This window comes from Poromitra crassiceps (genome assembly GCF_964638095.1).
Source record: "Poromitra crassiceps genome assembly, chromosome: 3".
Lineage (NCBI taxonomy): Eukaryota > Metazoa > Chordata > Actinopteri > Beryciformes > Melamphaidae > Poromitra > Poromitra crassiceps.
The window spans coordinates 21,769,951-21,785,760 of record NC_139625.1 but is presented as its reverse complement, the minus strand read 5'-3'; the positions used below and the strand labels follow the sequence as shown (position 1 = coordinate 21,785,760).

The 15,810-nt window shown below is 43.0% G+C and overlaps 1 protein-coding gene across 1 annotated transcript; it reads left to right on the top strand.

Annotated features, from left to right (window-relative positions):
* The first annotated feature begins 845 nt into the window (after positions 1-845).
* On the top strand, positions 846-15,471 carry LOC310774165 (metalloreductase STEAP3-like). Its single transcript, XM_083634246.1, has 6 exons — positions 846-1,037; positions 4,108-4,338; positions 5,035-5,301; positions 6,793-7,317; positions 8,906-9,082; positions 13,082-15,471. The coding sequence occupies exons 2-6, from the start codon at positions 4,114-4,116 to the stop codon at positions 13,373-13,375; spliced, it is 1,488 nt and encodes a 495-aa protein (XP_083490372.1). The 5' UTR covers positions 846-1,037; positions 4,108-4,113; the 3' UTR covers positions 13,376-15,471.
* The last annotated feature ends 339 nt before the right edge of the window (positions 15,472-15,810 follow it).

The following is a 15,810-nucleotide window of genomic DNA, read 5'->3' as shown; positions in this document are numbered from 1 at the left end:
AAAAAGTCTCTCTTCTTCTTCTTGTGAGTGTTCTTCTTCTTCGTCTTCTTTTTCTTCTTCTCTAATTTTAATGGCGGTTCGCAACCAACGTGCATAGGTGCATACCGCCACCTACTGTAGGCTACTGTGTATTATCAGGGTTTTATACCTCGTGAAATGTAAAAATAAAAATGTTAAAAATAAAGAAAGGAAGGGGAAAAACTACACCTTAGGATTTAATCCTGTATATTTAATTAAAATGCCCCGCAGAATTCCCTCAAATCCCATCCAAGTTCCATCCCTGTTCTAACTCAAATATTGTATAATATCGTATTGTGTTATTGGAAAAATTGTAAATATAAAAACAGGATTGTGGCCACCACTTGCAGGTACAATCCTCAGTATTACAAGTAGCCTATGTATCTGTATCACCATTCATCTAACAAGCAAGGAAACTTGGGCATTGCACTAAAAAATTGCCACCAAAACTTCAACGTTTGCTTTATATTGACTCGGGTTTCAAAGTGGAGCAGTTAGTGGTAATGGCTGAAAAAAAAATATTAGGCTGCTATTTGATCAATGTGATAAATTACCAGGCCTGAGGCCTGGGTCAATCTTTTACAAATATAGGTAGGCTACATAGTTTAAGGGGAACATTGGTCCTGAATGGTTCACTGATGTGTATTTTTTATGTGGCTTCCAGATAGCTTTATGAACATCTTGGTTCTGCCCTGTCGGAAAAGTTAAAAGATAGTGCTCATTAGAGTTTATCTTCTGCACACAGAGGAGGGCGGGGCGTGGGCGGGGCGTGGGCGGGGCGTGGGCGGGGCCTCAGCTGGTGCGTCACCTGACCAGGAAGGAGCGCACAGAGAGAGCTGCGCTAACGGGAAACAAAAGTAAAACTAATTTTTTTATACCGACATGAGCTATATTATTTGACTTGAGCGTTCATTCTACCAAACGAAACGTTTCCTTTGGCCTACGTTGTCCCTTGCGCTTAGAAAACTATCTTTCCCAAAAGATAAAGTTCCCACGTTCAGCCAAGGACAACAAGCAAGGTGGGTGGTAGTCTGTAAAATTCCCAGCATGTGACGTTTGATGTTTTACTGAGAGAACCTAACTCCAACCTGTATTGTCAATGTATGTCAGTTTAATTACACTATTAGTTTATAGACGTCCATTGTGTGTGTGTGTGTGTGTGTGTGTGTGTGTGTGTGTTGTGTGTGTGTGTGTGTGTGTGTGTGTGTGTGTGTGTGTGTGTGTGTGTGTGTGTGTGTGCGCGCGCGCGCGTGTGTGTGTGTGTGTGTGTGTGTGAGTGAGTGAGTGAGTGAATTTTGGGCATGTAATATAACCTAAAATTGAGTTTTGTTGAACTGAGTTTGACGTAGAGTGGCTAGGTCTAGGTGGCTGGTTAAATGTGTGCTTGCCTTAGAAGTGATCCAAGTTGAAGTTGGTGAGCTGAGCTAGCCATGGTGTGTGTACAGTATCTTTCTTTTCATGCTATTGTTGGATTGCCTCTCACTATGCTGAGCTATTAGCTAGATCAGTTAAACTGATCTCAAGTGAATCTCAGAGCTCATCATGCAATGTGCATCCCAGTTTTGTGTCCTAAAATATGAACTCACTCAGAAACCTCCCATTAACAAACAGGCTGGCTGTCTTCTGTCTGTGTTTTGTGTTTTTATTTTTTTATTTCATCATTGCTTCCTATTGCATTTTTCCTCTGCCCATGTGGTCTAACCAGATATATCTCCAGAGCACACATGCTAAATATATAGCCCTTTTCAGCTCGCTGGTACATTCAAGTCATAGGACCTGAGCCGGGGTTCACAACTAACTCTCAAGCCACAAAGATGTCATCCAAGATGGACTTTACAAGTGTAGCACCGTAATTTCAAACTCACCCACAGTTACGGGGCAGTCTTGCAGTCTTGCGCGCTAGGGTATTGAAAGTCAGCGAATAATTTTTTTAAATAATTTTTCATAAACTGGTCAATTCTTTCTAAACAACAGTTCAAGATGGTGTCGACTGCGTGATGCGGGCTTGAACTGTTGTTGAGAAAGAATCGACCCCGGTCGACACGTTAAAAAAAAATAATTACAAATGTTTATCAGCCTCGCTGACAATACCCTAGCGCGCAAGACTGTCCGGTAACTGTGGGTGAGTTTGACATTTCGGTGCGACACTTGTAAAGTCCATCTTGGATGACCTTTTTGTGGCTTGAGGGTTAATTGTGAACCCCGGCTGCTTTTCTGGGAAAGGACGCTGGATTCAGCAAAGGTCGTCGTGTGACGTGAATGTACCAGCAAACTGAAAAGGGCTATTAAATATATTGAACTACAGTGGCCTCCTCTTATAGACAGTGATCACTTTAAGACGGGTCAAATTGATCACTATAAGCGGATGATCATTATAACCATTTATTGCTCATGCAGATTACCATCTAATTGACATTTGTATATTTATTACATCAATACAGTAAAGTAATGAAATAGACAGCTTTGATATTTACTGAATGTTATTGACTGTCACTCAAAATACATATAGTAGTAAGTTAGCCTAGACCTCCAGCTGTTTCAAACACAGTGCTCTCGCATAGACAGACAGACAGACAGAGACGCCCCGATCTCTCCATGTACAGACAGACATGCACCAAGTATCACTGCTTCATCTTGTTGGCTCATTTTTCGCAGTTTGTAAGTAAAAAATATACTGTAGTTTTACTTTAAATAGTTTTTCAATTGTTCTCATTGGTGATTCTAGTCTAGAGTCTGTTGGGGCCCTAGGCAAAAATTCCCCAGGCGGCCCTCCAACCAGCTTTCACCACCATTATTTTATAAATAACCTGACAACAACGAAAAGTTCAAATGTTACCAGCCACTCAATAGATGACCATTGTTTGTTTGTTTGTTTTTGGCTGGTGGTGAGTGAAGCAAATCTACCAGGCAGCCACTTGCATATTTATTTACCAGCATTTGGCTGGTGACTGGTGTTAATTGTGTGCTCTGCTTTCATAGCATTCATAGCTTAACTGATAGCTTAGTTGGCCAGTAAAAAAAAAAAAGAAAAGAAAAACGTGGTGCCATTGCTAGCTGAAGAAAAAAAACGTGGTGCCATTGCTAGCTGAAGTTATTCAAGTATCTCCCCATAGGCTATACTAAAATAATAGCATTCAGTTATCTGCTGAATTAGTATCTGCTCCGCTGTCTTGCTTAGTTCCCCATCCTGGTTTTTCTCTTTCGTTTTGACTTCCAGATACAGTACATGTAACTTCTTCATTTCCTTTACCCAGAATACATGAATCATGCAAGTTTGACGGGAACGATTCTCCTACATTCTCTGGAATTGAAAGTGAAAGTGAATGACCGTGAATCATTCCTGTCAAATGTGCATGCACACATCACATACATTCTCTTGAATGATTCACTTTCAACTGAAGAGAAATGTGAATCATGTAAGTTTTAACGGGAATGACATGGGGCCTCTTGACGGAGGTTTCCTACGTCATTCCAAATCGGCCCTCAGGCGTCCCTAACGGCCTTGGGCCCCAGACAGTTGCCTGCCTTGCCTGTTCACAACTCCTCATGACTCCCGATTATTACTATAAGTGACTTGTTCAAACATCATCTCATCTGTATAGGAATGATTCTGTACCACCAAGCTTTTTGATCCATATAAGCGGTTGATCACTCTAACCGTGATCACTATAAGCGGATTCCACTCTATGATCAAGTGTGCACGGGTACATGCATTTGACTCAGAGTAAGTTTGAAAATAACATAACAAATATTACATACTGTATCCCTTGCAGGAGGACACATCAAGCCTCTATGCTCTCGAGCTGATCAGTATTTGTGAAGTAAATGTCAATAACAAGTTTGTCATCCTGTAATTCACAATAGGAGCGTTTCCTTGACAACAACACATTGAATAGCACTTGGGGAGTGTTATGAATGAGACCGTTTTCTCTGCATTTCCCCCTCCTTTTCATTGATTTTATGAGCTGTTAAGAGGATTACACGTTGTGTTGTGGGAGTGAGCTGTGCCATGTAGGAAAAATGGATGCAGATCAGTCTAAACCAAAGCAATGATCCTGTCCCCTCTGTGGTCTTCTGTCCACTTGGCAGCACGCTATGCCTAGAGAGGAGATGACGAGACCTCTGATTCGAGGTGTAGGAGGAGGCTCCAGACGTCTGGAAGCCTCCCTGTCCGACTCCGGTGCTCCTGTGGTGGGAATCCTGGGCACGGGCGACTTCTCCCGCTCGCTGGCCAGGAGGCTGGTGGCCTCGGGGTACCAGGTGGTGGTGGGGAGTCGAAGCCCCAAACGCTCTGTGGCGCTGTTCCCAGAAGAAGCCGAGGTCACACACACACACACACACACACACACACACACACACACACACACACACACACACACACACACACACACACACACACACACACACACTGTCTATCTCATAGAGTCAAACGGACACATTCACACTCACCACACAATGGGCGTGCTTGTCCATGCTGATAATTATGTTCTTACGTTGACTTATCCCACTAGGGATAATAACTACCTAACATACTTAAATTGTTTTGCCTGTCAACATTAGCTGTTACTGGATAGATCATCCTGGTTAGAGATAATTGTAACTTGCGGTGTGACGGTGTTAACGCGTTTGTCATAGTCATTTTAATAAAACCTTGATGAACAACATTGCAACATTGGCAAGACGTATGGAAAAAAAACTATTTCGGTTGAGTTTCCTGGAGCAACTGAAGAGCCAACTACTTTCTTATAAAGTCATGATAGAGCTATTATGTATCACAATTCTCACATCAGCATTATAATGCAGATAATTCTTGCTTGTCATAGACATTATAATGTACATCATTTTCAAATGTGATTCATGTAAAAAAAAAAAGTTAATATATTCTTGATACATTTAAAAATCATAAATTAATAATGTGTGTTTTGGGGAGCACATAAACACAAAGAATTATAAGGCATCATAAATACATAATAACCTAAACTTACAGTGTTGCCATTTTTTGACTGTGCCTACCAGGTGACGTCCCAGATGGAGGCCGTCAGCCAGGCAGATTTGGTCTTCGTGGCCGTGTTCCCGGAGCACTACTCCACACTGGCGGGCCTGAAGCAGGCCCTGGCCGGGAAGACCCTGGTGGACGTCAGCAACGGCCTGCGGGTCAGCCGGGACGGGCCGTCGCACGCCGAGCAGCTGGCACACATGTTCCCAGAGAGTTCTGTGGTCAAAGCGTTTAATGCCCTGTCAGCCTGGACACTGCAGACGGGACCGCGCGATGGAAGCAGGCAGGTGGGATACATCATCATGACGTGACGCAGTGTGGCGAGGGTTACTTTTCAAACGCATTCCACTACGGATGACTGAATACATGCCTTAAAATGTCATTTGTAACGTATTCCATTAGATTACTCAAGTGAATTAAACGTATTCTAAATACTTTGGATTACTTGTTTTGGAATACTTCAAAATCATCTTGCTGAGCCCATTTTGTCTGGGTCACTCATACGCAAATGCGAGGGCAATGCGGTCGCAACGGGCACTCATGTTATGTTGCAACCTTCTTCAGCATGTTTGTAAGTCAAATGTTCTTTCTTTTTTCCGTGTCAAAAAGGCATTCCTGTCCTGGCTGTGTGTCTCCTCCGACATTGCCATTCTCTTGTGGTGTGTGGCAGGTGCACTGTGCAGGCACAAATTGTTGAACAATTTTTAAAATGTGTTTTATGTGAAATGTATAAAAGAGAGTAGAGCGCGCACATCCAGTCAAAATTGCAGGTGCAGGACAAGGGGTCAAACAATGTAGAAAAAGAGTAGAGTCTGCACACTGCTGAACAAGATGTCTCCTAGACGGATAGATTTATTTCTTGACGTTTCGGTCTCACACGACCTTCTTCAGAAAATTCTGAAGAAGGTCGTGTGAGACCGAAACGTCAAGAAATAAATCTATCCGTCTGGGAGACATCTTGTTCAGCAGTGTGCGGACTCTACTCTTTTTCTACATTATGTGAAATGTATGCCTCATATGCATTTTAGAGCAAATAAACCAAACAGGGCGAGGCAGCTGGATTCGCGAGATTACGTTTGCACGAGAAATCCATCTTGCTATTGGTTTACCTCTGTCCCAGCAGTGGGCCGCACCAATCGGCGTCCAGAGGCAGCTACAGGATTTGGGTGTGGCGACAGTCAGTGAGAAGCGAGCCTGTGATCGACGGTGATAGACAGATGGTTCATCCAATCTCCTGCCATGTATTTTCTGAACCCGCCTGCCCTTTTCAAACAGTTTTACAAGGATGAGTTCCAGATGGTTCTGTGTAACAAACCATCCGGCAGTGTCAGGTTAGGGAAGATATTGGGAGACAAGGTCAACTTAGTCTCTTAAAACAGATGGGTTGGTTCCCGCAATTTGCCTACTTCATAGAGAAAAAGTTGGTCAAAACAGAAATATGGTGGGACATCCACTGAAGGCAGGCACATCCGCTAATTTCTCCAATCATCTGCCTCGGTTTTGTTTACATGTGTCATGATTGGTCAGATACCATCGAACTTCGTCCGATCTGAAGCGTTTTTTTTTCCTTTGGAAGATGACAACTTCCTCTGGCCCCGGGCTGAAGTACTCTGGAGCATTCAGACATCATATTGTCTTCTTTCTGTTCTGTCGATTTTCTGTGCAAGTGATGGGAGAGGTGGAAAAAGGGAGAAGGAGGTTGAGAGATGAGTGTGTCTGAAGCACAGATGATTGAGAAAGGGGTCTATTAATGTCATGTTGTCCCCTGTCTCCTCCAGGTCTTGCTGTGTGGGGACAGTAGCACGGCCAAAGGCTCGGTGACGCAGCTCTGTCGCAGCATGGGCTTCGTGCCGGTCGACATGGGTTTCCTCTCCTCCTCCCTGGAGATGGAGAACCTCCCGCTCTACCTCTTCCCCTGCTGGCGCGTGCCCGTGCTCGTCACCCTGGCCCTGTTCCTCTTCTTCTACCTGTACAACTGCGTGCGCGACGTGCTACACCCCTACTTCATGCAGAGCAAGAAGAACTTCTACAAGCTGCCCATCAACACCGTCAACGTCACTCTGCCCTCGGTGGCCTTGGTGATGCTAGCGCTGGTCTACCTACCCGGCGTGTACGCCGCCGCGCTCCAGCTGCTGTGGGGGACCAAGTACAACCGCTTCCCTGATTGGCTGGACCGCTGGCTGACCAGGAGGAAGCAGTTTGGACTGTGCAGCTTCCTGTGCGCAGCGCTGCACGCCATCTACAGCCTGTGTCTTCCCATGAGAAAGTCGGCAAGATACAAAATCTACGAAACTATTGCAAAGGTGAGAGACTGAAGTGGAGGAGTGTGTACCTATACCCGGTTGCCACAAAGCACAGAGATCATTCCCATAGAAGAAAAAATTCAACGGATTCTGTACATTCTCACTGCGCATGTGTGATTTATTGTTGTGAATTCCACAGCAGGATTATGAAAGGTAAATTTGCATCTACCAGATTATCAAATCTAGTTTGCTGGGGCTCCGACCCGGTATTGTGTTGTGTGTGTGTGTGTGTGTGTGTGTGTGTGTGTGTTGTCTGTGTAAGTAGGTCGGCACTGCACTCCATCAGGTCACCCTAAGCGCTTTCCCTAAGTTTGAAGTCGATCGGACCAAGGGTTCTTGAGATAAGCCACTTTTCGTGTTTGCCAGTAGGTGGTGCTACGCTGAATAGCACGCAATTCGGCACTGCACTCCATCAGGTCCCCATAAGCGCACTCCCCTTGTTTGAAGTCGATCGGACAAACGGTTCTCGAGATAAATGGCTTTATGTGTTTGCCAGTAGGTGGCACGAGTCTGTGTGTGTGGGGGTGGTGGGGGGATGTCTGTCTGTGTGTGTGTGTGTGTGTTTGGGGGTGTGTGTGTGTGTGTGTGTGTGTGTGTGTGTGTGTGTGTGTGTGTGTGTGTGTGTGTGTGTGTGTGTGTGTGTGTGTGTGTGTGTGTGTGTGTGTGTGTGTGTGTGTGTGTGTGTGTGTGTGTGTGTGTGTGTGTGTGTGTGTGTGTGTGCGTGCGCGTTTGGGGGGGTGCTGATATCGGAGGGCCCCGGCCGACATCACGAAAAGTGACATCGGGCTGGACCTTCGTGACGCAAATCGTGACTCACACCGCCCTCCTGCCCGCCCGCCCATCAACCTAGGCAATTTTATTATAGGAAGATGCAAAGATTTGTAGTTAACGTTACATTTTCACAATAATGGATATTTGATGTCCTTTTATTAAATGCTGCTCAATAAAGAAGATACATGATTCATACAAAAACATTAGTATTGTAGTAGAGTACTGTAAACAGTTTAGTAAAAAGTTTGAATGATAGAATGATTGACTGACCTTAATTTCCCTCAGCTGCACACTTTAATGGGGAAAAGTCTAACACAGCACAGCCAGTGATCAGTATGTTTTAACAATGACAGCACAGCCAGTGATCAGTATGTTTTAACAATGACAGCACAGCCAGTGATCAGTATGTTTTAACAATGACAGCACAGCCAGTGATCAGTATGTTTTGGCCTTTTGCCATTTAGCTGGGAAATGATTCATGACAGCCATTCATTGTGTGCCTGTGCACATGGAATCAGGGGCCCATTGTTCCGTCTTAATCAGTGCATTTGTTGGTCAGCCAGGCCTAACGTCATAGAAACTAACTACTGGCCTGGTTTATACAAAACTTGAGTCGTTTTTGTCATTCAACAACATAGTGTATGCTGTCAAATAATTAGTATGGAGCATGGGAGTTGACAATCTACCAGGGACAAATGGCTGATTTTGGTGTCTATGTTCTCATAACTGAATGACCAATGGGCCAATCTCCCAAGGCTTGGTTTATTCCTTTAACTCTCTCTCTCTCTCTCTTTCTCTCTCTCTCTCTCTCGCTCAGGTGATTGATGGGAAGGCAAATTCGACGAGCTTGGCGTGGGACGATGAGCAGGTGTGGAGGATGGAGCTGTACATCTCCGTGGGCATCATGGCTCTCGGGCTGCTCTCCCTGCTGGCCCTGACCTCGCTGCCCACGGTGGCCAACGCTCTCAACTGGAGGGAGTTCAGCTTCATACAGGTACATGCAAGGCACATCATACAGGCAATGATGTAGGCGGGTCAGTTATGGTCCAGTCAGAGGTCAGAGGTCATCACAAGGCAATGTGGTGGCTGCTAGTGGCAGGGAGGGAAAACGTTGTGAAGAAGTTGTTGGTGAAGAGGTTCAGCCATCGCTGGTGAGTGCAGCTTTCTGTGGACAAATCGCTTGCTCGCTCACTGCTGTTTACGAGACAGTTACGCGTTTCCGTTGTTACATTTGATTCAGCACTTTGTGTCCCAGTGACCAAACCTGACACCTGAAATGAATTTGGGCAAACAGGGTAAATCTATGATGCCTCAATTAGTGAGGATGGGATGATCTTCTCTGTTGCAGCCCCAAATTGTGATTGAGGCTGATAAGATGGGTGTTTGTTTACATACAAATCTCTTCCTCTTTCATATTTCTGTTAAACTAATCCGGTGGCAGTTAGATTAGTCATGTGTGTGTGCGTGCGCGCGCGCTGCGCGCGTGCGTGCGTGCGTGCGTGTGTGTGTGTGCGCGTGAGTGATGCATGCAGTATTTTATGTGTCAGCGGGTGTATGTGCAACCCAGTCGCCAGAATAAAATGTTTGCAGTTTACGTTTCTGCAAACCACAGATAGGTGACGTTCAACGTTTGTGAACCACAAATATGGTTGCATATCAACATTTCAAATTAACCAACATTTTCCAACAAATTGCTGTTAATTTGAAAACGTCAGTTTCCAGTTCATTTGAAAACATTATGCAAATAAAACACTTTTTGTTAAGGTTAGACAGCTAAAACAATTTGGTTAAGGTTAGGGTTATGCTTTGGGTTAGGGTTAAATAACAAAACATTAAATGTGACTTACGATTGAAATGTAGACTTTGGAAATGCTCGGGATCGAACACGGCTCTCCATTGTGAAAGGCACGTGTTCACGCCCTCAATCCACCCCGACCACAACACTCTTACTGACCGTGCTATTTCAATAGCAGACTCTGACGTGTATAACATTGATATACCGTAAATTCCGGACTATAAGCCGCACCGGTGTATAAGCCGCACCTGCAAAGTTGACTATTTTTTTCTTATATAAGCTGCACCGGACTATAAGCCGCGGGTGTTTTAATGGTTTTTATTTTTATTTTTTTTTGTTTTTTTTTATTGTGTTTTAATGTTTAATTACCATATGTAAGGGTTCATGCACAGAGGGGATTGTCGGGAAAGAGATGGCTGTTTGAGGAAGCTCCCATTTATTAACATTTCAACAAAACAACATAACACAACACCACCTGTGTTGTTTTTTACAGTGCACACAGTGTCATACAGTGTCATACAGTGTGGTGAAAAGAGGGCAAGAGAGGAAATTAAAACAGAAGTGGATTTATAGTTAGAAAGAGTGCTAAAAAAGAGAGATTTCTTTTTTTTTTTGAAAAAATCCATAGATAAGCCGCACCGTTATATAAGCCGCAGGGGCCAAAAAAGGCCAAAAAACGGGAAAAAAGGTGCGGCTTATAGTCCGGAATTTACGGTACATGTATCTAGAAAATGTTGATGTGCAACATATTTTTGCTCACAAATGTTGACATTCAACATATCCATGTTCTCCCAGAAATGATGTAGCTTGTGATAACATGCTTACATGCATCAATATCCTGGATAATATTGGAATAATCCAGGTACCGTGTCCAGGATTGTCATAGTTGTGATATGGCATTTTGCATACATCATTTTGCAGCAGTAGCTCATAGAGTTTTGAGGGAATATTATTTTGTATGTAAATGTAGCTATTGATTTACATGTGCAGTAAAACCTGGTAAGAAACTTAGAAAGGTATAAGGAGATTGAAATTGTGACTGAATGTTTATTTACACCCCATGCATTTACACATGGTTTTTAAATGCAACCTGCATCCGGGTAACTTATCACACAGGTCACATTTAAAAACCAGGTGTAAATAGGGTGTTAGTTTGCATATTCCATTGCAGTTCTACAGTATAGATGGTTTTAACTTTAACTTGACAACATAAACATTCTAAATTGCCCCTAGCTTACTAATTCCTGTTGCAGTGTTTGCTAATAGAATAGCTGACAGGAAATAAGCTAGGTTTCAAATCGTTCCCTAGCAAAACAATTCCCTGAAAACTGTCTATACACCATTCATTGTCCCTAATTTCTTATAGCAGGAAGACGTGGCCACCTAGTGGTTTTGCTGGGCACCTTCGATGAATGTGCAAGCATGAGCAGACGGCAGTGTCTTCTCTCCTATTATGTTCCATTACCTTCTCAATGATATTAAAATTGTAAAATGGCCAGCGTCCCCCTTTAATAATTAAACTGCACTCTGGTGAAAAGTCATAATTCTTTTGAAATACTCCTAATTATGAGCGGCTCAGTCTGGAGCTAAGCTTAGTCCTAGCTTAACTGGGAGAGATGAGGCTATTTTTAACCTCCTGCCCGCCACACAGCTCAACTTTGGGACGTTTTCGTAATGAGAAAGCCCTGTAGGACATGCGTGTTAGGTCAGCGTGTTCCTCAGGGTCTTCAGTAGCCTGTGACAGAAGAATGAGCTAATGTGATGGACTGCTGTGACTCTCACGGACTGAAGAGAAGTCACTCCAGAGCTTCACTGCACTGAGAGTGACCTATGCAGAACTGGTGAAAGATGGGGACATTTTAAACTCAACAAATTACCACATTATTCTAATTCTCATAAAACAGCAAGACCGTCACCAAGAGGACTCGCAGACTCTACCATCCGCTCCACTGCATTTTACATTTTGTCGCACTGGGATGAATTTTGTGTGAAAACTTCTGGAATGATTTTCAGGTTTTCAAGTTTCAACTTGAGGTAGAACTAGTTCACCTGATGAAAATGCATATTGGCTGTTATGGAGAGGATGTGGGGGGGGGGGTAGCCTCACCACCCTGATAACATGACATCACATTGATCAGTCTGGACTTTCAGCTGCCCACATCGATTTCCTGAAATGACAACGTAACCGGGCCAATCAGGGCTGCCGCTGGCAAAACCGTAATGGTGGCTCCTAAAGCAACAAGCGTTAATGTTAAATCAGAATCAGAATCAGAAAGACTTTAATGATCCCCGGGGGGAAATTGGGACAAGTTACAGTAGCTCGCTCACATAACACACATAGCATAAAATAAACAGTAGTAAATGGATAAAAAATAAGCAGAATAGAAGAATAAGAATAAGAATAAGAACACAACATAGCATGGAATACACAGTATTAAATGCGATAGGAGCAAAATAAGTGGAATACGTCTAAGTAAGCAGAATACATAGAGTAAGTATACCTTACGTGCCAATTGTCTTTATTGCACACTGAACTTATATTATTATTATTATTATTATTCGGCTTGCCCTATACGTTACACGTTAATGTTAGTAGAGTAAACATAGCCATAAGTGCAGTTATTGCAGTAATAGACGCAATAGAAATAATAAATAGACTTAATAGCAAAAATTAAACAACAACAAGAGTAATTGTATATACACTAGCAGAGTTTCTCCACGGAAATGACGTTTTCACCGTTCTGCAGAGTGGATTTGGATTGGATTTGGCAATGCTGATTGGCTGAAGGAGTTGTCTGTCAAGACAAGTAGTCCCGCCCACTGAAATCGATGTGGACAGCTAGAAGTCCAAACTGATGTGTAGAGTGAAACAGAATGTGAGGTCACGTGATCAGCATGGTTTTAACCAGGCTAGAGAGTAGGCGGGTCACAAGTAGAACCAGTGGGGTTTAGAGGAAATGTAGTCTTACTTTTGAGACGCACCAAGGTAAAACAGCATGTGGGATCCCCGTTTGAAATTTGTCGAATGTAATGTCAAGTGAAGGGACTCTCTCCTCTGTAGTCTGTTGCAGCAGCACTGGCTGATTTTCACTTAACAACACATGTATTTTTCATTATAAATCTCAAATAGTGCCGCTTCTGTGTGCTGATTATATTGTGTTTCTTCATCCTTCACACCCGTGCCCTCTCCCCCTGCAGTCCAGACTGGGCTATGCGGCGCTGACCATGGCCACCCTCCACACCCTCCTCTACGGCTGGGGCCGCGCCTTCGACCCAAAGCGGTACCCCTTCTGCCTGCCCCCCACCTTCACGCTGGTCCTCGTCCTCCCCTTGGTGGTGCTGCTGAGCCGCCTGGCGCTCTCTCTGCCCTGCCTGGCCCAGCGGCTCCGACGCATCCGCCGCGGCTGGGAGAGGAGCCGGCAGATCCGCTTCACCCTGCCTGACAACAACCCCCGCAACGGCCACCCGCTGGAGGAAGTCACTGACGTGTGAGGGACACACCCGTACTGGGGAGTAGGGCTGGGTCTCGGTACTCAATACCTTTAAGGTATCGACCGAAATAAGCCGGTACCAAGTCGTATTGAAACTTCTCCATTCAAACGATACCTGCATTCGATCCTTTTTGTGCACAGATCTAGAAAAAAAAACAATTTGTATGGTTTTGCTCGCAGCCAATCACCGCCAGCGTTCTTTGATTTAATGCGACGTGTGATTGGCTCAAGATTCAAGATTCAAGATTTGTATTGTCACTCCGTGGTACAAGTATCACGTGTGAAATTCTTGTGCTGTGGACTCCGTTTACAACATAGTACAAATGTAACAGGGCATATGAGTGCAAAAACAACAAGAGACACACAAGCAATAAGGCAGTAGAGTGATAAGACAAGTCAGAGACAGTGGCACTCACTGCCGCAGCAGCTACTACAACCCATACGGTCGGTGGTGAAGTCGAACGCGGTCTAGCTATGTGACAGAGTTGAACGAATTAGAAAATAAATTAGTGAATTAAGTAGAAAAATAAGTATCGAATGAAGTACTCTATTGGTATCGGTATCAGTTTAAGATTGTAATTTTTGAAACGATACCCAGCCCTACTGTGTGTGTGTATGTGTGTGTGTGGGGGGGGCGGTGTATACAGACACAAATAATAGAGCTCTTTATGTGTGCTCTCTTAATACAACCCCACTCACTCACTCCCAAACACACACACACACACACACACACACACACACACACACACACACACACACACACACACACACACACACACACACAGATAATTGAAATGTAACCTCCATCAAAATGAGTCACGCTGGCGTGTTTGTGTAGGAACGTAATTTTATGAGAAAATACAGATTTTTGCTGTTTTGGGGTTGCACCAGATTTGAGTAAAATACAGCCTTTGCTTTCATTCTTTCTGTGTAAAGATTTTTGTGAAATTCAAATCATTTTGAAGCTCATAAAGGTAGGGTGACAAGCAGAACTAGCTTCCTTTGACAAACTTTGAGGCAGTTTTTCAAAAAAAAAAACAGTTTGGAAACAGTCAACACATAAAGGGGTGAATCTCACTCAATCTTTGGAGTACAAAGATACTTTTGATATCACCAGAAAGCTTACATTCTCCTCTTTCCACCAGTGTATTAAACTCAAAATGGTTTGAGGGGTCAATGTGACTCATTTTGATGGAGCCGGTGGGATTTAGCGGTATTCTTCTCAAGAGATTAGTTGCCAGCTAAATAGAATTTAGTTTTTCTTCTTTTAATGGAGAGTACCAGGCCTTGAACTTCCCGCACTATGCGTTGACAATAGTGAGATATTTGCATGGTCCATTATGTTCTTTATTTTTTAATTTATTGTTTCCTATTGGTACTATATTTAAATCAGAACCAAGAGAAACAGATTGTCGCATCGGTTGATAATTTAAAAATCTGATTGTCATAAATGCACTTGGCATTTTTCTTGGCCCAGAGCATGTTCAACTCTGGTACACTGCTGTCTGTTACACCAAATATTCAAGCCATCCTGCTATTTCCATGTACTGAAATAGGTCAGACCCGTTACAAAGTCATTCATGGTTTCAAGCCGGTTTTATGCAAGTGGCTTCACTTTTTGTTGTGAGGTGCTATTCTGCTATTCGAATGTGATTATTTTTATTCCTACATTGAACTCCTACAAATACCAATACACTATTCATTTATATTCATATTCATATTGATTCAAACTGTTCACTGTAGTATTTTCATATACACTGTTTATGTGCCAAATGAACATCCAGATTCTATATCATTGCGTCGCCGCACAAACTACTTTTGTCAAGTATAGTCTATGTATTATTTAGAAAATATATGATTTTTATTATTTTACCTGTTTTCTAATGATGATGTAGTATTATGGTAAATTGACCTGCTGATAAGAAGACATCAGGACACGTTGAATTTTCAGAAAAATCTTCAATCTGTTACAGAGCTTTTTTTTAATCGCTTTCATCAATGTTTCCTAACAATGTACAGACAACAAATGCAGAACACACTGTCAATTTTATATTCTTGTAAAGAAATTGATGTGAAGTATTTTTTCTAGAATGTAGAATAAACCTCTTTTGTCTACAACACACTTCTGTTTTGACTCTTATATTTCTGGCTTTGATATTTTAGGAGTCCAGGTCTTGAGATTGACTTTTAAGGTATGAGTGCGATATCATCCAGATATGAACAACTTGATGCCTGATTGATGTTTTGTATGAGTCAAATGAGTGATACATCTGATTCACACATCCCTGCTTTTGACTCATTCAAACAATTGCATCTCAGTTCATTGAACATATATGGATGCTGCCATCTTGTGGTAGAAAATCACCTCTTCCCAAACATAGCCTATACATTTCCTTGACATGGTAATGTACTTGTGAAAACTAAAGAGTAATAACA

What these genes read in the sequence shown, in the direction of transcription:
- LOC310774165 (XM_083634246.1), top strand. Translation starts at nt 4,114, where the DNA reads ATGCCTAGAGAGGAGATGACGAGACCTCTGATTCGAGGTGTAGGAGGA. An exon ending in CGCGCGATGGAAGCAGGCAG is followed by an intron (nt 5,302 to 6,792) that starts GTGGGATACATC and finishes TGTCTCCTCCAG; the next exon opens with GTCTTGCTGTGTGGGGACAG. An exon ending in TCTACGAAACTATTGCAAAG is followed by an intron (nt 7,318 to 8,905) that starts GTGAGAGACTGA and finishes TCTCTCGCTCAG; the next exon opens with GTGATTGATGGGAAGGCAAA.